Consider the following 23,827-nt stretch of genomic DNA (forward strand, 5'->3'; position numbering starts at 1 on the left):
TTCCTCTAAAGAGGCCATTCATCTTTTTATAAATACTTTTTTTTCCCAGTGATATTCTCCTTTGTGAACTACTTTCTGATCCTTGTATTCTAACTTTTTACCTTTTGTCCCCATCCTTGAGAAGCCTTGGTTCTCACCTGAAGATGGGATGTCTGATTTCAGAATGGTTGCTGTTCGGCTGTTCAGTGGAACAGTCCTTCCTTTCTTCTGCATTTTACATAATGGTGACCCTCAAAGTGACAATTGTCATTCAGGGATTCAAGATGCTTGTTGCTCAGCTTCGCAGTGGGCCTTCATCCCAGACGCAGGTCAAAAGAACAGCTAGTTCTTACCTGGAAGCATCCTCAGAGGGAATCAGGGTGTGCAAAAGTGCCCTATGGATGCTGAACCAACATTACACTTGTAGGACATCAGTGACAGTACTGAGTGGTCCCCTCCTGCAAAAACAAGGGGATCGCTCTCCCCAAAGAAGGTGGACTATGCCAGTTATGTAGTAGAATTGCAGTGCCTTTCAACCCTGGGTCATAGGTGCCTATATGACCCAGGTCAATAGCCTCAGCTATTCATGTGGTAACCACCATGAAGTGATGAGTTGATGGCCTTTGTCCAGTACCGGAGCACAGCAGTTTGTTTATTTTATTTTTGGAATCGATAGTCTGAGCAAACTATCAAAATAATTACATGTGCGATGAATTTTGATTACATTATTTGTATTTGCCTTTAAATGTTATACTTGGGGGGGGGGGGGTGCTGGTACACCCATGAGGAATCATAGGGCAGTCAGAGATTACTGGGCTTAGATTGCAACAATCACAACCTTTTACCTAGGGTGTCCTGGGGCTTAACTTTACTTTTGAGCCCAGAAATGATCGCCAAGTGCACTCCTTTAGCACTTGAGTAGTCCTAGGCTTACTCAGGAAGAGTGAGAGAGTTGGGACTCAACAAGTATTAAATAACAACCAATAAACCACTGTCAAGTTGGTACTTTAGTTTCTGAAAAAGAAAAATACTCTAGTACTACTTTACACGTGTCAAAAACGCCACCCAAATCAAAAGGGGGAGCTATCTTTGGTACTAAGGGAAGCAGTAGTCATGAACATCTTAGGACAGTCTTTAGTGGTAGCCCTTGGCTATGTGAGGTTATTCTTCGAGAGTCATCAGGAGGAAGCCAGTGAACAGCGCAGTGATGCACTCCGAATGGGACTTGATGGTAGTGTCCCAAACTCTGGCACTCTAAGGGTTCTTCCGGGCTCCACTGTAGAGTGACCCCAGGCTTCTGATCAGGAAACTTTGCCTCACTAACTGTAAGTTTCTGTCCCATTGCAGACAGGCTTGGTCTATTCCTCTAGTTCAGTTCTGCAATTGGTTCTTGGCAGTTCTGCTCTTTTGCTATTTTTGCGCAGACTGGTCCAGCCATTGTCTTTGTTCAAACTGTGAGCATGAGGGTGGCATGGAGCTTGGAAGCTCTTTCCAGAGGACAGTGGGCCAGGAAAGAGCAGAAACTCATTAGCTTCAAATGCACCCACTGCCTTCTCTCCTTAACACTCCTCAGTATCACCCAAACCAAAGATCATTGGAATGCCTGCAAAGATTTCTGAAATTCACATCTCCTGTCATGACTCTTACCAAGCCCCATCTTTAATACCAGCTGGATTGTGTAGTGTACGAATGGGAAGCCAGAGTCACACGTTACATGCGGACTCCATGCACGTCTTACAAATGTGAAGAAACTCGCGCACAGAACCCATATATTGCATAGATGAGTTGCCGATAGGCTCTCTTCTTAGCAGGTGAGGGGTAAAAAGGCCTGTCCTCTTACTGGAATTGGTATTGCTGCCACCACCGTGAGTCATTTTCGCCCAGTGAGCTCACAGGTGCCAAGTTTAACAAAAGGAGGGTGTATATGGTGTGCCCCCTCCCAGCCTCAGATTTCTGCTCTGGGTCTTACTCCACATAGCAAACATAGCTTTGTTGCGCATGCATGATTGTCATGCGTGCGCATGTAGGGGTTCGGAAACAGTGCAAGAGTGGTGAACTTGAGACATGAGCTCATGCTTGTCCAAGCCATGCAAGGGAGCTTTCTCCATCCCAACAGCCTGCGTTGCCTATGAATTTTATTGTGTAGTGTTGTTTATGTGCCACCTTTCACAAGCACCTAAGTCTTCAGCGAAACCCAGACAGCACAGGGGGCCTTAAGGGACTGGGAGCTTTAACCCAGCCGGGGGCCCAGAGGCCAGGTATGTGGTCTGGATGCTGTGCCGTTTTCTTTCCCACAGCGCAGGCATGGCACTTGCATCCCAGGCACTGCATGAACTAGCTATTTAAATGATTGATTGGTAGTAAGTTACGCTTCGATTCTGTAGGGGTGTCCCATCGTTAGCAACTAATGTTACAGAGACTGTGTGAAGTATGATGTTTTTTGTAACCCACAGGTGGGTGTGTTGAATTGTGATAAATAAAACTGGCCTTTTTTCTCCAGGAAGCAACACTTTATAATTTGTGGAAGCGGCGTTGGCATGGCCTGCACTAGGTGTGGGCCGTGTGGGCAGCTGCCTAGGGCCCTGCGCTGAGCCCACCAACATGGGGCCCCAATTAGTGTGCTACAGCCAGGCCACAACTTCCCACGTTTACTGCCTCCTCCATTTTTAGCGCAAGAGCTGTCTCATTGAAATAGGACCCAGCTAAAGTGGCCACCTCCAATGGGCCTTGCAGCTGTGGTGTAGCGCTGTGAAGCCTAGGAGTGGGAGCCCCGCCGCTGGGCCCAGCTGCAACAAGACACATTGTGCAGGTTAGTCTAGCAACTGGGAGTCCTGTCTCGCTGCCCGCAGAGAGGTATGTCAAGACAACCACTGTGCACCTGGAGTGGTCCAGCACCAAGCATCTTCAGGAGTATGTTCAGCTATCGAGATGCAAAACAACCTTGAATGTGTGAAAGAAAATCATGCTGGCGACCTATCCTGGGAGTATGTTCATGATGTTATTTTGTTTGGTTAAACCCATTGCAAATGCTGGGAAGTTGTATGATCAGTGGGCAGAGGCAATGGAAAGTTTTATTTGTCTATGATTAAGCAGTTTATTGAATTAGTAGGCCAAGACTGCACCCTACTGCTACTTGCTGTAAAGACCAAGCACTTACCACTGATATGCGTTCATGGTGAAGATACCATGAGACTAGGCACTCCTGCCCTCCCCCCGGTAATACCTGGTCCATTTTAACCACATGCTTATTACCAGCTTTTACAATGAATCTAAATATTTCCAATCTTGCCAAAAAGGAGCAGAGAAATACGTTAAAAAAGTAATTGCCCAAGAGCATACAATTTGCCTAAGTGAGAGCCCAGGATTAAAAGACGTTTTTCGTTGTTCTTTATTCCACGTTTCCAACTTTTCCACTTAACCACAACTGAGTCTGGCAGTGATTCTGATGGCAAGGCCAAGGGACTGTGCTTTCCAGGGCAATATCAATGTATTGGTGGCCCTGCATACTTTTAGAACACAGTGCTTAGTTCCAGCATATTTAGGTGAAGTGTTAAAGCAGAGATCAGATATCAAATATCCCCGTTCTATGGCTGAAACATACCCACAGGACCATGTGGCAGAGGGTAGTTACTAGGCAGTACGCCCAAGACTACTTCATTCTATTTGGATAACAGAGCTGTCACTTCATCTCAGAATATGCAGTACCGAGCAATCAAAAGTTACTCCAGGAGGTGGTAAAGAGATTAGCACTCAAATACAGAATGACTAGTAATCACACACAATAAGTTAAATCTCCTGCCAGCTTACATCTTTTAAGATAACCTGAGTTAGAGGAGGAGAATTAAGAATGAAACCTCCCAAATGCTCTTTGTAACTCATAGTCTTCCTGCTCCCCAACACGTCTTCTGATATCACTCTGCATGCAGTGTCTCAACACTTGCAAAAGGTCCTGTGGAGTGATAGTGAAAATTTGCCCACCCTTCATGGGCCTCGCTATGTCTTTGAGGACCATGAGGGGAGGGGGGGGCTGTCCTGTAGCTCACAGTGCTGGGTCATATAGGCGATGCACAGGGAAGCGGACTGTCCTCTTCTGGACCTTACGGTGCTGGACCAAGGCGGTGAGGCCCGGTGTAGTGGGCCCTCCATCCATGCACCTTTTAGCCCTAGCCCCTTGCTGTGATGCCTTGAGGATGAGACCAATCTCCCCTGGACCATGGCTGGGGGCAGATGGGAGAGATTCCCTTTTCCCAGGGCATCACAGTGGTAGACCCCAGATGTGGGACCAGGGTAAAGTGCTACCTTCCCTAAGCCTCGCAGCTCTGATCATATTGGCATGGCCCATAGGAGGACACTTCCTTCCCTTGGTATTGCAGCACTAGACCATTGCTGCGAGGCCCAGGTAAAAGTATTCCCCTACCCTGGGCTCCCCTGCCCTGGGCCTTGCAGTGCTAAAGTATTAATATTAGGCCTAAGGAAGTGGGTGCCCCCTAGCTTTGGTGCAGCAAAGCAGACTTAGGGGGAGGAAAAGTCCTTCTGTGCTCAGTTGCATTTACCTCCGTGCTCTACCATGACTATGTGCATGAATCCATGTAAGGGACATAGCTATCAGTAATGCAGTGGGTGCAGTGGCCTCATGGGTACTAGGTGCCCAGTGTACCTGAATTATGACTGTTTTCCAGTGCACCCGGGGAAGTCTGGGGACACTTTTACTTTGCACCAGGATAATTGTATCACTGCTGCTGCTTCCCTCTCATCCATGAGCATCCCTGCAATGTTCGAGGGCCCACCCTTTCCTGGTCTTACAGCCATGTTTGGGCGGTGTGGGGAGGGGGCACCCATCAATGGACTTTTTAGCATTGGACAATGACTACAAGTTGTATGGGATTGGGTTTCTCTCAACGGTGTTGCTATTAGTAATACAGCAGCACCAGGGGTAAGGAATATTAGGGCCCCTATTTTTTTTTTTTTTTTACTGTCCAGCACCGTTTGCTGGCATCATTGGCCATGCCTCCATTACTTTGCACTGGCCAGCTCTTCCGTGCGCCTCGAAGCGATCATCCAGAGCTGTAAAGCCCAGGAAAGGCGAACTGTCTCTTAAGCTTGCAGCCGTCATCCAGGGCTGCAGAGCCCGGGGCTCACAGCATCAGATTATGGCTGCGATGCCCAGGGGAAGAGTCCCCTTTGAAGGGCGTAGCTGTCAGTAGTGTACCAAGTGCAGTGGGGTTGTAGCCCAATGCACCAAAATTATGGCTGCAGTTTGTCTAGTTACGGGAGTTGTGAGGAGGGAACAGTTTACCTTGCTTGTACCAAGGCACTTTTCACAACTGAGTTGCACTCGCTCACCTCACCTGGTCCTTTCAGCCATGCTCTTCCATGATATCATGAACTAAAACCAGTTACCTCTGATACTTTTAAACCACATCTCTGATCCCTTAATAAGCCCACTTTACCCCAAAACACCACTTACCACTCTTAATCTCCACCCCTCCCTGGCCCCTACATTTCCTCACCAGCCGTAAACTCTAGCCATCCCTGAACCCTAAAAACCCCTCACCACCCAACTCCAGCCATCCCTGACCTCTAAAATCCTGTCACCACCCCTAGATTCTACTCATCAGTGCCCATATGAACCCATCTCTACCCCTAAACTCCCCTCCATCCCTGGCCTCTAAAGCCCCCCTGAACTCGGAGACAGAGAGAAAGAGAGAGCCCCGCCACGGATTGCTGTGGTTTTGGGTTCTAACAGACCCGAAAATGGACTGTGCAGAAACAAAGTGTACAGTAATTAATTGACAGAGAATGGGAAAATGTTCAAATAACGATATTGCCCAGTGGAGGGCTATAAAGCTGATGTTGAGGACCACGAGCCCCAGAATGTATTGCACTTGTAACCCTTCATAGGTGATCCAATAGGGGGGGTTAGAATTTCGAAATAGTGCAAATTGCCAAAGTGATCCTTAAATGTTAAATGAAAAAATTTTCTTGTAAGTGCATAAAAAGCAGGTATATCAAGGCAAGGAATGTGTGACTGATTGTACAGGGAGTGCAGAATTATTAGGCAAGTTGTATTTTTGAGGATTAATTTTATTATTGAACAACAACCATGTTCTCAATGAACCCAAAAAACTCATTAATATCAAAACTGAATATTTTTGGAAGTAGTTTTTAGTTTGTTTTTAGTTTTAGCTATGTTAGGGGGATATCTGTGTGTGCAGGTGACTATCACTGTGCATAATTATTAGGCAACTTAACAAAAAAAAATATATACCCATTTCAATTATTTATCATTACCAGTGAAACCAATATAACATCTCAACATTCACAAATATACATTTCTGACATTCAAAAACAAAACAAAAACAAATCAGTGACCAATATAGCCACCTTTCTTTGCAAGGACACTCAAAAGCCTGCCATCCATGGATTCTGTCAGTGTTTTGATCTGTTCACCATCAACATTGCGTGCAGCAGCAACCACAGCCTCCCAGACACTGTTCAGAGAGGTGTACTGTTTTCCCTCCTTGTAAATCTCACATTTGATGATGGACCACAGGTTCTCAATGGGGTTCAGATCAGGTGAACAAGGAGGCCATGTCATTAGATTTCCTTCTTTTATACCCTTTCTTGCCAGCCACGCTGTGGAGTACTTGGACGCGTGTGATGGAGCATTGTCCTGCATGAAAATCATGTTTTTCTTGAAGGATGCAGACTTCTTCCTGTACCACTGCTTGAAGAAGGTGTCTTCCAGGAACTGGCAGTAGGACTGGGAGTTGAGCTTGACTCCATCCTCAACCCGAAAAGGCCCCACAAGCTCATCTTTGATGATACCAGCCCAAACCAGTACTCCACCTCCACCTTGCTGGCGTCTGAGTCGGACTGGAGCTCTCTGCCCTTTACCAATCCAGCCACGGGCCCATCCATCTGGCCCATCAAGACTCACTCTCATTTCATCAGTCCATAAAACCTTAGAAAAATCAGTCTTGAGATATTTCTTGGCCCAGTCTTGACGTTTCAGCTTGTGTGTCTTGTTCAGTGGTGGTCGTCTTTCAGCCTTTCTTACCTTGGCCATGTCTCTGAGTATTGCACACCTTGTGCTTTTGGGCACTCCAGTGATGTTGCAGCTCTGAAATATGGCCAAACTGGTGGCAAGTGGCATCGTGGCAGCTGCACGCTTGACTTTTCTCAGTTCATGGGCAGTTATTTTGCGCCTTGGTTTTTCCACACGCTTCTTGCGACCCTGTTGACTATTTTGAATGAAACGCTTGATTGTTCGATGATCACGCTTCAGAAGCTTTGCAATTTTAAGAGTGCTGCATCCCTCTGCAAGATATCTCACTATTTTTGACTTTTCTGAGCCTGTCAAGTCCTTCTTTTGACCCATTTTGCCAAAGGAAAGGAAGTTGCCTAATAATTATGCACACCTGATATAGGGTGTTGATGTCATTAGACCACACCCCTTCTCATTACAGAGATGCACATCACCTAATATGCTTAATTGGTAGTAGGCTTTCGAGCCTATACAGCTTGGAGTAAGACAACATGCATAAAGAGGATGATGTGGTCAAAATACTCATTTGCCTAATAATTCTGCACTCCCTGTAGACATTAGCGCTGAGATAGTAGGGGGTCCACCAGAGGGCCACGACACACACAAAAATAGACACTGTGGTTCTGTTCTCAGCTGAAGCAAATACTTGGCAGTTTACTCCTGTGAACAGGATTGCCCATTTCAGATGAAAAGATCAAGGACTTGTCAGACGCTGTCAAGGGAATAAATCAGATTTATTGCAACTTTGTGTGTGATTTGCCTTTCTCCATAAGCGGGGATTTGGAATGCATATATGTGTGTGTGTGTGTAAGAAGGGATTTGAAGGCAACTTTAGATCAAGTGGTAGACAGTGCAGGGCTCTTTAAAATGGTGATATCCTGCAATGCCTGCTGAATATGAGACCAGCACTAGCATTTTGCATGCGATGAAGTCAATAGAGGTTCTTTTAGGGACAGCTAAATATGTTGCCATGGTGTAATAAGTAATACGTTTCTTCAAGATGTTGAGTTGGCCAAAGTCCATACTGGACACTTGCCACTTTTGATTTTAGTGACACATTGGTGTTGAGATGTATACCCACATTGTGTGTGTCCTTAGGTGAGAAAGGAAGCAGTTGCATAAAGTCAGGACAGCAGGCACTGAGCCTGGAAGATTATGCTTTGGTTATTAGCAGCACCTTGATTTGGTTTGATGTGATTTGGTAGGATTTATCTTCAGTCAGTTAGAAGATATCCTCTAGCATGTTAAAGTAAGGCAACTGGTAAGGATCCTTTCATCTTGAACAAGGTTCATTTATGCACACTGATTAGGCAGGCTAAATATGATTTTATATATAGATACATAGATATGCTTCTTTAAATGGAACACTTTACACCACTGTCACTCTAAAACTGCTCATCTCAAATGTCTTTTTTTTAATAGCAATTTTAAACTAAGAATTAGCATAGTGCAATCCATGCGGGACTAGAAAAGTGACAAAGACCTTTGCCATTTTTGCAGAAAAGTCTTTAAGCTTAGAATTAGTTAGTGCCATCCACACCAACCTTAAACAAGCATTTGCAATGCAATAGGTCCCGCATTTGCTCAAGTTAAAGCTATGAGTGTTGTAAACTCATAACCGGACTTTTGCCACATAAACTGAAAAGTAAAAGTAAAACAGTTTCACATAAGCGAGCCAATGGCCACTATGAGCACAAAGCAGACACACAAAAGTAAACAGACATTCGCTCGCAGTGAAACATATTGGCAAAAGTGCAATTATCCATGTAACAGGGTCGATGTCATGCAAAGCGCTTGATTACTGCCCAGCGAGATCGCGCTGCGGAGTTAATAAAGAGAAAAAGTAGTCCAGAAACCAAATGGAAAACATGGAGCCTTGTAAGTTTTTAGTAGTTGGCCGGTGCGCTCGAGGAGGGCTAAACACCAGAAAAGGCATGATGTCTGCATGCCTTTCACTAATGAAATGAAGTGAATTTTAAAAGGCAAACCAATGAACCAACCAAACTGATGGAAGTGGTTAAAAGCCCACAGAGAGATTACACCAGGGACAGAGTGCTTTGTGCGCTCAACCCTAAAAATGACACAAGCCTTTTACCACTCCAGGCAGAGTATTAAAGTGTAGGATTAGTAAAATACCATCCAGGACAACCTGATCTCTTCCTAAAACTCTGGACCTACCCAGAGTTCCCTGCTTCTTTTTTTGCATGTTTGCTTAATTTATGTGGCACTATAAGCGTGGAAGGGTATTGCTTTGACTTAGACTGGGTGCTCCCTTGTTTGGCCAAAGCTATATCTGTGATGAGCTCTATTAAGAATGAAACGTGTGTCATGAACTACTTTTATTCGTTCTAGGTTGGCTTGGATGACATTTCACCAATCCAAAAGTATAGTGGACATATTGATGAATAAATAGGTTTGCGACTGGATTGCCTGTAATTTCCTTTTGGAGTCAGCAGGTTGTGGGTGCATTTGATGTTGTCCAGCTTTTGATGTGCACGAGTGATAAGCTAAAGAGTCGGGGACTTTTTATTTCTGCGTGTAAATGATGTCACACACAACTGCCTATTCCCACAAAAACTCTGTTGTTTATTTTCAGAGAGCATTCAGTTGAATTTGGCATTTATTTTATGTCTCTTCCTATAAGAAAATATATGGCTAATAGCTATTGTTTTGTTCTACTACGGTCCGTGTTTAAGTATCGCCAACCTTTATGTTTTAAAGGCTTCTTGTGGATCTGAAAAGAGAAGTTTGGTATCAGAAATGCCATGATCCTGTCTGCAGAGCACAAAACTTCAAATCGGACCGTAAGATAAGCATCTCTACATTTAGCGTGGCTTGTGAAATGTGTTGGCAGCCACTGACGACATTTTGTTTTTGTTTCAGGTTATCCGCTTCCGCCCGAGGTGTGCCTCCCATCTCTTTTCAAAGAGGTATGTTATATGTAACCTGGGCTTCACCGCGCCACTGCGGCACTAACTGATTTATCCGGGGCCAGGCGCCTTCATTTCCGGGTTGCTGGGGCCAAGCTAGGCCAGTGCTGTTTGCTTTATTAATTTGCTTACCAAGTGTGTGTTTCGAATTACTGGACGTGCGTATGGAAAAACGACAAACGTAGTAAAATCTTTATTCACAAATATGGGTTCTGAGAGCGGTTCCATGCAGAAGGGTCGGTACGGATAGTAATGCAGTATTTCCCATTGTGTAGAAGTGGAGTGGAAGATGCTTGTTCACAACAGCGATGTGGACTATCTCAAAGGTGTAACAATGCCTTTTTATTTAGGTTTTGCTTGCGCTATGCTTGCAGAATCTCTTGTATTTGAAACACGCATTGGCAAAGCCAATAGGTATCACCTATGCGGAATCTGTATTTGTCAGTGGGTTTTTTAATACAAAAACCTTGTTGTAATGTATTTGAATTTACCTCTATACATCCCAGCTGCTCATTGTGAGCTGAAAAATAATGCAGGCGTTTCCTATCTATGACACGCTTATACAGGTGGGTAGAAGCAAAACGGAAATAAACAAGGGCCCTGGGACAGGATTAGCAAAGCGGACAGTTTAATTTAACGTACAATAGAAGACTTTGGAAGCATGCAATTTTTACACAACTGTGCTGGGCGTTTTGGTCTTTCAGTGAGATGTTATTAGCTGTTCTGTGATTTCAGAGTTAGAGGATAAATATTTGACATGCTAACAGTAACACTGGTATCACTAAAAGTGTCTCGACGCAGATGCATTATTGAAAACGTGACAAGTTCCCTAAGACAGATAGTCCCACAGCCAGGTCTGCAGAGGAGGCTGTGCCACAGGCTGATTGCATGGTATTTTCTGTGTTTTCAACAAAACTAAGATGTTTACTCCGGAGGTTTATTCTGCTAGGCGGAGATGCATTGATTAATCAAATATTAACGTGCACTCTGTAATTTCAGGTATCTCCTGCCGCGCCCCCCTTCCGATTAAACGAGGCTGTTTATCCAATTATTTAACCCATTGTTTGCTTGTATTTGAATTGAGCAAATGAATGCCCATCTTTGACTCCATTTTAGTTTTTTTTTTTTATAAATACATTTATGGCCATATGTACTAAAGGATTTTCCCATAGACACAGAATGGGTAAAACCCTTTGATACATCTGGCTCTTAGTGACATAAGACTGGAGATTATCAGGTGAATTTAAAGAAAAACAAAATACACAGCTTGAAAAAGAACTCAGATTGTATTATTGGTCACCTTGGCTTGTGTGGAGGAGCAACAAAGGAAGGCTAAGCAATATGAAGCCGTTGTGTGGGAGGCGGGAAGGGGCTGGGGTTCGGATGGTGCTATCAACAATGTGAAAAGAGCGCCGGGGAAGAGAGAAAACTACCGCAATGAAATCCAGACTGAAACGATTTCAGCATGCAAGTTGAGTGCTTGGAAAGCATTCACCTCTTGGTTAATGTACACCTGACGAGTAAACACAGTAATCAATTAGTGGAGGCACAAGGGAAATCAGTGACTAGTTATAATATTACTCAACAGGGCATGCTGCACAGCTAAAAGCAATCACCATCCTTTATTTGTGTTGAAATGAAGCAGTGGTTAAGAGTGGATACTGAGGAAGATGCGTGGGAAGAGGATGGGAGCAGAGCAGGGCTATGAGGAGGATATGCCATAACGGCAAGAGCGTCTGACTTTGAAGCTGAGTAACTGAGTTCAAGTCTCGGCGGGAGGCTCAACATCCTGTGAATCTGGGCAGATCACTTAATTTCTCAGTGTTCATGCGTAATGCAACTGGTGCTCACGTAAAGCACTCAGTTACCTTCAGGTAGAGTTTGCCTCATGTGGAGGGTGGGGACAAAAGTAAACGAAAGTACCTCGGAAGGCGTGGCCAGTGGAAGGACACTGATGGCCAGCCACTAGCTGCCAGCGTGAAACAGTACTTTGTCTAAGCTCCAGGGAACAGCTGAGGAAAGAGGAAGTGAAAGCTGGTGAAATGACCCTGATGCGGCTGACCAGTGAGAAGCAAGTGACAGCAAAGCCTACGAATGGTAAGTAATGCGCGGGCTGTTAACCCTTTTTTTATCATAAGAGATTTCACAAGTACAGCGCAAGCACTGTGCAGGCAAAACCTAAACAAATCTTAAAAGTGGCGTAGATCCTTCGTATTACTTACCTTTACTTACCATTGACTGGCTCCCACATCACTCTTGTTTCCTTGCTTCCTATTAGTCAAAGCCTCCTCCTCACCTCCATCTTCCTCCTGGGCTTCGAGACTTCGACTGCAGTGGAGCCTGGACCAAGTGCTGCTTCTGGTGCCCAGTGTCCTTTCACTGCAGGCTCCTGAATGTATTCTTTTTTTTTTCTTTTATTCACCTCACCGCACCCTCCTTCCACTTTCAGTTGTTCTTAAAAAGCCACCGCCACCCCTGCTCCGTTATTTGTAAATTCCCCCCTCACAGTTCTTTTAAATCCCTCCTAGCCCTTCTCCCACTGTCCTTAAACCACCCTCCTGAAAACTATTGGCTTTCCAAAGCTTTTTAAAAATTATTTGCCAACAGTCCTCTTTAAGACACTTAGAGATTGCGCCTGAGGTGATGCTGGTGACCGCCCACACCTCCCACCACCTCTACTCCTACTTCCCCACCCTGCTCGGCATTCTTTAAAAGCACACTCCCTCCTTTATTTTTTTATTTTTTTAACGTTTTTGGTAACTTTTCTTCACTCTTGCCCTCCTCCCACTCTCACTTGTTTTTTAAAACCCACCCGCCGTCCCCTATATGTTTAATCTTGTCTGTAGGAAGCTGCGCATAATACTCAGCAAGTTGATCGATACAAGGTAAAGGTGTCACATTACAGCATTAATCCCTCTGCTGTCTGTATCAAAGCTTTCTTAGAAAGTGTAGCCTTAAGTGGATGTGATGACGCTTGTTGTTATGCAAACCGGCTGCACTTCTTGCAGAGAATGAGTGATACGTATGTATTCCGCGGCTGCTCCGTGCAGGATGAGAGGTACACTGTTAGAGCCTCTCTGCTTAACCTCGCAAGGCAGTACTCTGCCTACATATATTTTGTATATTTCACAGTATGTGGCGGGCACAATGGTACAGACATTGCATTTGTGCTACACTGGTAGAGTGAAATACATTTAACAAGCTGCCATTTAGGTAACATATCTGCTGTGCGTAGGTACCCTTAAGGCTCCCACCCCAGAGAGATGTTTTTAAAGTGCTCACAGTGAAAAGTTTTGAGATTCAGTAAAAACGAAATGCAGATGGAACACAAAAGGGTTTTTTGTCTTTCCTTTTACCAATCATCCTAGCCTAGTACTGCAGTTCAGTAGATCTAGGTCAAGTGAGTGACGACTACAGCTCCCAGTGTGCATTTTGCTGCATCTTGTGTAGCACGCACTGTAAGCTAACCTACCTGTATGCGATAAAGCAGGTGGCAAGGCTGCTTCAGCCTGTGATGTGCATGGGTGCCATCTAAGAGCTTATTCTCAGGGTCTCAAATAATCAGGATCAGTTTGAGTCTGTATTTCCTATTGTAGTGTTTAGTGAAAGTATAAACATTACTATGCAGAGTATACTATTTCTTGACACTACTGGTGTCTTCAGTGCTCTGCGCTGTCTTGGCTTCAGTATTCAAAGTGCGGGCTTTCTTTAATTCTGCATCTGCAAACCTAATGTTCCTTTTACTCATCTCCTTCATATGTTCTCTTATTTGCCGAGCCAGACATTTTTTGGGTGATCTCCGATGGGCAGCCGAGAACACAACACTGACGCCAACTCACAAGAGGAACAAGCATTTACAATGCAACGGGTCTCGCGTTTGCTCATGTTAGAGCTGATCGCGTTGTAAACTCCTAACCCGACTTTTCACCTATCGGGCAAAAGTGCATTTATGTACATAACCTGAAAAAGTGAAATCAAGTATGTAAAGCGCTCGACTTCTGCCAAGCGAGATCGGGCTCGTAAATTAGAGAAAAAAAAGTCCACAAGCCCGATGGAAAACAGCGAGCCTCGCATGTTTTCTGTACTTGGTCGCTGCGCTGGAGGAGGGCTAGCCACTGGAAAAGGCATGACATATGCGTGCCTTCGACTAATGACTAATTTTATTAGGGAAGGGCACGAACCAATAAAAAACACAGACGTGAAGTTGACAGGGCTCAGAGCCCTTTTCTAAATACAAAGGAGTCTCGCTGCGAAACGCATGCGCGAGCGCATGCAACGCAGACTCGACCCTAAAAAGGCAGAAAAAATTCCATGGAGGAGCAGCTGTTTCATTTCAGACGAATGGTTGCACAAGCAAGCAGAGTCCATGCTCAGATGGTTTTCGGGAACATGCATTAGCAAAGCCTATGCAAAATCTATTGGTTTTGTCAGTGTATTTTTGCATGTTGCAGCAACATGGCTTAAAGTAAAACAAAAAAGGCTATACTGCGGATAATGCTGGCCTCATAATTTTTTTAAACTTTACTTTAAGATATGTTGCTCAGCAGCTTTACTACTGTGCAACATGTAAAAAACATTGACAACGGCAGTAGATTGTGCATAGCCTTAACCTATTCGTTTTGCCACCGCTTGTCTCACTTCCTTGCACCTCCCAACGTTTCACTTGTAAGACTCAAGCCCGCAGGAACATATGAAGTAAAGCTATTATTAAGAGGGTGTGAAGGAAGAAAAATGTTTTCCACATGAAGGAAAATACAACGTCTATATTCTTTGTGAATCAGTCAAACGGTGATCTCATTCTCTTACCGTCTTGCAGGCTCTTCACAATTATATTTCAAGTGCACAACTGGAATTGCTACTTGTGTGGGTTGACTTTCCAAACTTGCTAAGCATTGGATAAAAGAGAATATGAAGTCTTAAACACCTTGGTCTTTTATTTTTAATTTTTAAAAAATAAGTAGATCTGCACCCGAAGCCTTAAGACCTTACTTGTTCCGTGGTTGTGTATATGTATTTATATCCTGCAGAGACGTCTAGCTTCAGAATCCTTACCTTTGAATTGTCCCTTAGGCGTTAGACTGGATCCGGAAGATTTTCATGAGCAGTACCTCTGCGGACCTGTAGGTGGTGTTGATCAGCTCCATGTCAGTCGTCGGCGTCTCCTGCGCTGGAAATGATGTTGTCGTCCCTATACAGGCGCCACCCAGGCATGCTGATGTTAGTTCTTTTCTTTCCGCACCAGCCAGTGCTGATCCGGAGAAAGCTACCCCTCAGTCGCTTTCTTCTAGGAAAACAGGTTTCAAGCCCTGCGGATCCTGTCATCGGATGATGTTCGTGACGGATCCACACCTCATGGGTTTGTAATGTTTGGAGCACGATGACGACCCGGAGTCGTGTTCCGAGTGCTAGTCTATGCATCCAAAGGCTTTGAGGGAGCAGTCCCTAAACCTGATGGCGGCCCGGCATGCGACTCCGACCAGGTTGAGGTGCCGGTCGCGAGGAAGGTTCCGAGACCGGTCGCGAAGTCCGAAGTTGACGTCGTCCCATTCAAAGTCCTTGGGGTGATCGGGTAAGTCGAGGCATAAGAAGAAAAGCAAAAAGTCGAAGCTCTGTTCGACTTCTCCTTGTCCGTTAGCTGAAATGACAACAGAGCGTCGTTATTCTAAGCCTCGTTCTGTGGAACCTGTGCCTGGGCCGACTCCATGGCTCCCTGAGTTTCCGGGAGGCAGAATGACCCCTGCCCAAGTCAAGGAGTTCTATGAGGCCAGGCACCTCTTTTTTGGGCAGTCCAGCTCTGCTGGTGTGCCTTCGGGCCCTCAGAGTCGGAGAGGGCTCCATTGGGTTCCTCAGGTGGAGCACCAGTGGCTTCAGCCTTTGCACTAATGCGCTCCCTGGGATCCAGTCCTGGATCTGGACCGGTGCCAGTTATACCACCTCAACCTTCCCCGGCGCAGATGCTGATGCTCCCGGCGTCCACTGACTGAGCCACCCCTATTGTCATCCCCGACTCTGACTGGGAGGGGTCACTGGACCCTTCAGAATACCAGCACTACGAGACTGAAATGGACTGGCATATGGACTTGGGTTAAGCCAGTGAACCGGACACATCTCCAGACACTGGCATGCCTTCTCCACCTACCGTGGCGGTGGAGGAGTGAGCTTCTTATGTAATGGTGGTGAGGAAGGGCAGCTGAGGTCCTGGACCTTTAACCACCCTCGGTGGCCGTCAAAATGAATCTCTTGACAGAGGTGCTGCAACTGCAAGCTTCCACGTCAGAACTCCTGCTCCCTCACTGATGTCTTACTGAGTACCTGGTCAAAACCCAGAATAGAGGCTCCTGTGAACAGGACGATTGCCCGCCGGCAGCGCCCCGCACCTGAGGACCCAAGCTTCCTGACGCAACAACCCACCCCTAAGAGCTTGGTGGTCCAAGCTATTACCTCCCAAGGTGCGTTCCCTACCTCTCTCCCAGATAGGGAATCAAAAAGGTTGGATTAATTTGGGAAGAAGATGCTTTCTTCCGCTAGCCTTGCATTGCAGTCAGTGAACACCACATACCTGTTGAGCCATTATTCCCACACGCTGTGGGATACGGTTGCGCAAGTGCTGCTACAGGCCCTGGAGGAGGCCCGGGCTGTACTTTCTCAGGCTGTTTCCTATGGGAGAGACGCAGCAAAGTTCACAATTCATTGCGAACTTGACATGACCAGCTCACTAGGCCTAGCGGTTTTAACAACACTGGACCCGAGGCACTGTGCCTGGCTGAGGACTTCTGGCTTTTTGGGGGATGTCCAGGCTTCTTTGAACATGCCCTTCGATGACACCAATCTCTTTGGAGACAAGGCAGACTCTGGGCAGACTCAGTGCTTGAGCACTTTAAGGATTCCAGTGCTACAGCCAGATCCTTAGGCCTCACGGAGGCCCTTCTCCCCTGCCCCCCCAGCCCAGTCTGTCTGTTGCCCCTGTCGTGGCTACGGAAGGGGTTACCAACTGCCAATTCCCGTCCAGCCACTGAGTGGTTGAAAGTGCGGGACCCACTGATCTTGTGGGTCAGGTGGCCAGCTGTCTGGTCAGTCCATCTCCCTCCCTTCCAGCAGCCTCTAAACCCTCCTGGTCTGTCTCCTTCCCACCTTGGGCCAGTTGGCGGCAGGATTTGCCATTACCTGCTCCACTGGCAATCCATTACTTCAGATAGGAGGGTTTTGCAGATAGTCCCTCTGCTTCGAGGCTTCCCCTCCATCCATGCCACCATCTTACGATCGGATGGTCATTTGTCCGGTCTATCTAAGGAAGTTGCGATTCTCTTGGCCAAGGGAGCCATAGAGTGGGTTCCAGTGCCAGAAGTAGGCTGTGGTTGCTATCCCTGCTACTTTCTGCTTCCCAGAAAGGACAAGGGCTTTCACCCTATCCTGGGTCTTCGAGCCCTCAATCTCTTCCTCAAGAAGAAGTTCAAGATGCTCACATTGGCTCAAGTCTCGTCTGCCCTGGATCCAGGAGACTGGATGGTAGCGTGGACTTGCAGGATGCCTATTTCCACATCCCCGCCCTGCCTGCCCACAGAGGTAACTTGTGGTTCACAGTAGACCACCAGCATTTTTAATTCACTGTGCTTCCCTTTGGCCTTGCCAGCGCCCCTCGGGTGTTCAAGGTGATGGCGGTGGTTGCAGCTCATCTGTGGAGATCAGGGGTTTCAGTCTTTTCCTATCTCAACAACTGGCTGTTGAAGGTGGGTTCGATCCAGGCTGTCGTCTCCCACCTCCAGACTAAGGTGGACCTCCTGCATTCGCTGGAGTTCACTAAATACATGCCAAAGTCACACCTGACTCCCTCTCAGACGCTCCCTCAGAGCTGTTCTGGACACAGTGCAGTTTCTGGTTTATCCTACTGAGCTGTGAGTCCAGGATATTCAGGTTATGATACTGATGTTTCAGCCTCTATCCTGGATTTCAGTGAGTATGACTCTGAGGCTGCTGGGCCTCATGGCTTTCTGCATACTGCTGGTGACACATGCCAGAAGGCATAAGCGGGCTCTGCAGTATGACCTGAAGCTCCATTAGGTGCAGCATCAAGGGAATCTGTCCAACATGGTCCATATCTCGGAGGGAACTGCAAAAGATCTGCAGTGGTGGTTAACAAACCGTGATTGGGCCAGAGGCAGACCCATTTCCCTTCCCCAACCATATCTGACAGTAGTGACAAACGCATCACTCCTTGACCAGGACAGCCATCTGGGAGAGGTCGATATCAGACTGCCCCTTTGGGAGGATCGTCTGTTGCAGCAGCTGGGGAGGGTTCTTCACTCGAACCTGTCCACTCTGTGCCTTCTTGTTTGTAAATTGAGTGGCAGCAGTTGACATCTTTTGACCTTCCTCTGGAAGGCAGCCAGGCATCCCTCCACCAAAACGGTATACGCCTGTTATTGGAAGAAATTTGTGGCATGTTGCACAGAGACAAGTCTGCTGACCCCCTTTCTGCAGTCCTATTGTTCATTATTTTCCTTGCCCAGCATCGCTCTGCCTTGGGCACTCTTAATCGATATTTGTCTGCTATTTCTGCTTTTTTACGGTTGCCTGATCAACCTTTCTTGTTTAAGTCTCCTATTGTGCATAGGTTCCTCAAGGGTCTTACTCATATGTTCCCTCCTTCCCCATTCATTATGCATCAGTGGGATCTTGATTTGGTTCCAACTCTCTTGATGTGTGCTCCTTTCAAGCGCCTCCTCAATTGTCCACTTAGGCTTCTCACATTGAAAACAGCCTTACTTATGGCAATTACATCTGCCCATTGAGTGAGTGAGTTGCAGGCATTGCCATCTAAGCCACCCTTCCTTTCCATCTATCCTGACAAAGTGGTGCTTCACACAAGTCCCTCTTTTCTGCCAAAAGTGGTAATTCCCTTTCATGTAGACCAAGTCATTATTTGTCTACTTTTTATGCACCCCTACATACTTCTAAGGAAGAGGAGAGACTCCACCACCTGGACCCTAAAAGAGTGTTGGCATTCTACCTTGATTGTACAAAAGAGATCCGGGTGGATAGCCAACTCTTTGTAGGGTGTGTGGGTGCGAAGAAAGGTCGAGCAGTGCAGAAGCAAACCATCTCCAGATGGGTTGTGCTCTGCATTAAGATCTGCTATGCACTGGCCAAAAAGCAAGACCCTGTGGGTTGGCACGCTCATTCTACCTGAGCTAAAGCTACGACCACTGCATTTGCACGTGGAGTTCCAGTCCTGGACATCTGTCAGGTAGCAACATGGGCGTCTGCACATGTTTACCAAACACTACTGCCAGGATAGTCAGGTCCGTAGGGACAGGCACTTTGCTCGTTCGGTCCTGCAAGACTTTCTTGTTTGAACTTGGTTTGCAGGCCCACCTCCGGGGATGGTATTGCTTTGGTACCTATCACAAATAAGGAATCTGCAGCTAGAAGTCTTTGCTAGATGGACAAGTTACTTACCTTCGGTAACGCCTTATCTGGTAGAGACTATATCTAGCTGCACATTCCTACCCACCCATCCTCCCCTCACTGCAAAGTCGTGAAAAGAAACTGATGTCAGTGCGCCTGGGTGGCACCTATATAGGGACCACAGTGTCATTTCTGGCACGAATGACATGGGTGCAGAGCCAATCGACACCACCTACCGGTGCACAAGGGTTCTGCTTATGAAAATCTCCCGGATCTAGTCTGACGGCTGGGGAGAATTCAAAGGTAAAGAATCTGCAGCTAGATACAGCCTCTACCAAAGAAGGGATTACCGCAGGAAAGTAACTCACACAACTCTTCCAGGGTGCACCTAGAACCCTGCACCAGTTGTAGCTTTCCAGGTGTAATTTTGGAAATGTTTTGTAAATTCAATTTTTCAATATGAGACTATACAGATGTATATTCATGCATGCTAAAACAGCGCACTTTATATATATATATTTTTTCATCCATCAGTAGGGAATGTTTTTCCAGTGGAGAAACCTCATGCCTTAGGTTATTACCATTTTAAAAAAAGAAACACACTGCTGTCCAGGGTACAAGTTCTAAAAAAATAATAGGGGACTAAGTAGTTTAGACAATGCAGTCACATGAAGTAACATCACGGGAAGTGATGTCACAGGAAGCAAAGTCACAGTTCATTCATGTCCAGTAGGAAATGGGCTATAATCCCTCCCCTGCACATCCAGCTACCTCTTTGCTATATCACATAGCTCGCTTACTCGCCCACTAATTTCGAACTTAAGTTTGTGGGTGTTAACAAACCTCCAGGGCATTCTGCCCCTGGAATGTCCGCTAATCACTCTCAGGAGTACATGTACTCATATAGAATCACCAGTGTAAATCCGTTCACAAGTACATAATCAGTTTCCATCATTGGAACAGTATTTTGCACCCGTAAATCCGGTTCGTTGCAAAAGTAAGTCTGACTCGCTTTTGCAGACACCTTTTAGAATGAGGCCCCTTGACACTAGCTGGGGCATGTTGAATGCAATAGGGGTAGCAGAGGTTTTTTTGTTTTTGTTGTACAGCATTCATAAATACTAATATATATATATATATACTACATTCAGGTATGGGGAATTGACCCCGTCTGACGCGCAGAAAGGCCCCAAATAAAACGTTTTGTTTAACGCAAGAATTAGCCAGTTTACCCAGGTATGACTTCACATAAGAGAGATGCTGATTTTATGTCGTTATGCTAGGGCACACTTGGATCTCATGTGTGGCACTGTAATCTTCTAAACGTTTGGTAGGATGGCATTATAGTTACAGTAGTTCGTTCACCTTTTCAGAGATGCTAGCACAATTGTATTAAATATCACACTACTGGCAACAGTGTTTTATTCGTTAGAAAAGATTGAAAGTTATTTTGATACCTGTATTTATAGAAAGGCATTGTCCAGTATTCACAATTGTTGATGTCCGGCATTCAAGCTGTTCTTCGCTGTTGATGGTGTCCAAAGCAGGTAAGGTCCAAGAGTAGTTGTGGAAAATAAAAGCAATGAATTTTCAAAAATCGTCAAAGCAAAAACTAAATCAGCAAAAAGGCATACTCTCGAAATGCACTGCATAAAACCACAGAATATGATCAGACAAATGTATTTGCATAATAGATTGTATCTGCATAGCTTATTTTGTTTTTGGCCAAAATAGTTGGGAAACCTGCTGTTGTATTATGTACTAGGGAAAGTGTTAAACTGATATATTTTTATGTTTTTGCGCTAGGACCCAGAAGATAAGAGGTTTGTTATGGATGAAGATGGTAATATTGAAGAAAGTGAACCGAATATGATCTTCAGTTCAGTGCAGCAACTGGAAGACGAATCAATGCCTGGTGGCAAGAGTGATTCGGAGCACATTGGTAGTGCAGGTCCCCCCTGGGAGGCTGAAGAAGATGATGCTCATTTTCTGGAAGCCACAGAAGATGCAGAGTTAGTGGAAGCTATAAATTGTGAAATGGCAAAGTGGGACTGTGATCCAGAAGAAGTACCAGATGAAATCCTTTTGAAATCTGTGCAAGAACACGAGGTTTCTGGAGAGTAATTTGACACTTTAGCAAAAATAATTTCCTCGGTACATAAAGGGATGTTTGCTGATGTCACTGTCTTTGCAGTTTTTCTGCAGCTACAGAACAGCAAACTCGCTTAGAACCATCCTGTTTTAAATTATGCATTTAATAGAAAAGAAATGTGCTGTACGTGTTCATGCTGTATATTTTAGTTAATCTTTTTGTAGGTTCCTAATTTGAATGTACTATATTTTGTTGTCTTGCTGATCCACGCTAAACCATTGTAGAATACATTTCAAGAAAAAGTCTCTAAATTATATGCCAGATAATCTCATCTGAACTTTGTATACGTTATTTTTATTTGTCCTTTCCGTTATACTCCATGAATTAAAAATAATGTTTTTAGGCGAAGTTTGCGTCGTTTCTGCAAGCCACTTGATATCGAGGCGAAGGAATGATGTACTGTTCTCTTGATAATGGAATCACTTACTCCTGTAATACAAGTGGCTTATACTGTTATAAATGTTGCATGTGATCAGTAGTGTAAACTTGACAAACTACTTAAAATTATTACCTTCAGAGGTCTTCAAACTGTGGGTCGCGACCCCCATGGGGGCCGTGGAGTCATCGGAAGGGGGGCATTCCTCAGCCACTTCTGCCTTCGATCCAAAACGTCTTCGTTTTGGAAAACACACTCGTCCTGGGACCATTAATTAAGAGTTTAGAAAGCTTCTGCTGAATTGTCATTCAGTAAGTCTCCTGTTGAGTGAATCCCAGGGAGGGGCAGACATCTAAAGAAGCGGTGCCTGCTTGCCTGAAAGAAATGCAAATATGCCCTACCAGTTATCTATAATCTGCAATATATTTATTCTTCTTGGGTGGTAGTAAAAAGAGTTTACAACTAAACTGTGAAGTGCATGTTTTTTATTGCAATTGTATTTACATAGTGTTAACTACCCCATAGGAGGTGTTGAAGGGACAGTTATGTTAAAAATAATTGTACTAGGTATGGTCTGCGTATTACTAAAATCTACATTTTGGAAGCACTGTTTTATGGTAAAACATTTTGCACATTTTATAGTAGTCTGTTATACTGTGTGTAATACAAATATAATATAATTACTTAAATAGTCACAGTGCGTTCTGTCCTCTCCAATTACACACAGACCTCTGCACTGCATTAACTGATAGAGGTTTCATAATGCACTACAGTGCGTTGCACACTGAGTAACACCTTTCTTTTATTTTTCATTTAAGCTGGCTGTTATTTTATAATTAGCTACCTGATGGTGAAAGACCTAAAAAAAACTTACTGAATATTTTGGAGCTTATTTATGAGACGGTTGCTTCACCGAAGTATCACTTATTTTTACGCTCCGGCAGTACAAGCCTGTCAATCATACCTATGAGGCGATGCAAAGGGACCCTACGTGGCTTTGCATGGCCTCAAAGATATGGAGTAAGGCAAGGCAGGGCAAGCCGCTGCCTTGCCTTAATCTGCGCCAAGGAAGCATCCCATGGTCGTTGCGGTGGCTGTTCCCATGCAACACCTATGGATTTTGACGCTGCCCCAGATTTTTAAAATCATGTAAACTGGAGCAATGCCAAAACATTATGCCTCCCCAGAGCAGGCGTAATGAGGAGAAATGTTTTAATTTCTCCTCGTTTTTTCCTCTTTCGATGTGTATTGCATTCTGCAGCACACACAGAAAGAGGAAAATGCCTCTCAGGATTGTTTTTGTGCAGGAAGGTGCCCCTTCCTACCTACATTGGTGCTAGACAGCAATTTGTGAGCCACCGCAGGGGGAAAGGACAGGAATTTCATAAATACGATCCATGCCTGCCCTTTTATATTGGCATAGGGCAGTGTAACAAGAAGTCTTGTGGCGCTGCCCTGCGCCAATTCCTCATAAATGAGGACCTTTGTTGTTAGCCACACCTTTGACCACTCCACCACACTTACTGACCTTTGGTTTGCTAATCACTGTTTAATATTATCTCTTCACCGTAAAAATGATTTGCCGTGGGAATTGGGGACATTATGATTGTCAATGATGAGGAGCACCAGGTTCTAAAAGTTTTTTTCAGCAGGGGGTCCTTACATCTAAACATTTTTGAGTGGGGGTACTGGCATCAAAAAGTTTGAAGCAATCATAAGAGTCTTTATGAAATCGAAGGACACCCCTGGCATTCTGTCTAGTATCTGAAATTCAGATACTTTTGAAAGTAAATTTATCAAATACTGCCAACCAGCTTGAGTGCCTGCGGTTAGTTCTGAGGCTTGACTGTTTTTTTGTGTTTGACTTTAAATCACTGATCTGTCAAGCCATTTTATTTAGTGAGTTTTATAAAGCGCAGACATGTCCCAAGGGTATC

At 45.1% G+C, this 23,827-nt stretch overlaps 1 protein-coding gene across 2 annotated transcripts in view; it reads left to right on the forward strand.

The window, feature by feature from the left end:
• PRIMPOL (primase and DNA directed polymerase) overlaps window positions 1–22,583 on the forward strand; it is a 348,310-nt gene extending 325,727 nt beyond the window's left edge. The window contains exons 11-13 of one of the 2 annotated variants that reach the window (XM_069199467.1): window positions 9,749–9,831; window positions 9,911–9,957; window positions 21,169–22,353. In XM_069199467.1, the coding sequence (XP_069055568.1) occupies window positions 9,749–9,831; window positions 9,911–9,957; window positions 21,169–21,486 (448 nt within the window). In that variant the 3' untranslated portion in view covers window positions 21,487–22,353. Of the gene's footprint in view, window positions 1–9,748; window positions 9,832–9,910; window positions 9,958–21,168 lie in introns of both variants that reach the window. The other variant, XM_069199474.1, reaches the window with a different exon arrangement.
• The last annotated feature ends 1,244 nt before the right edge of the window (window positions 22,584–23,827 follow it).

This window comes from Pleurodeles waltl, chromosome 1_2, assembly GCF_031143425.1.
Source record: "Pleurodeles waltl isolate 20211129_DDA chromosome 1_2, aPleWal1.hap1.20221129, whole genome shotgun sequence".
Lineage (NCBI taxonomy): Eukaryota > Metazoa > Chordata > Amphibia > Caudata > Salamandridae > Pleurodeles > Pleurodeles waltl.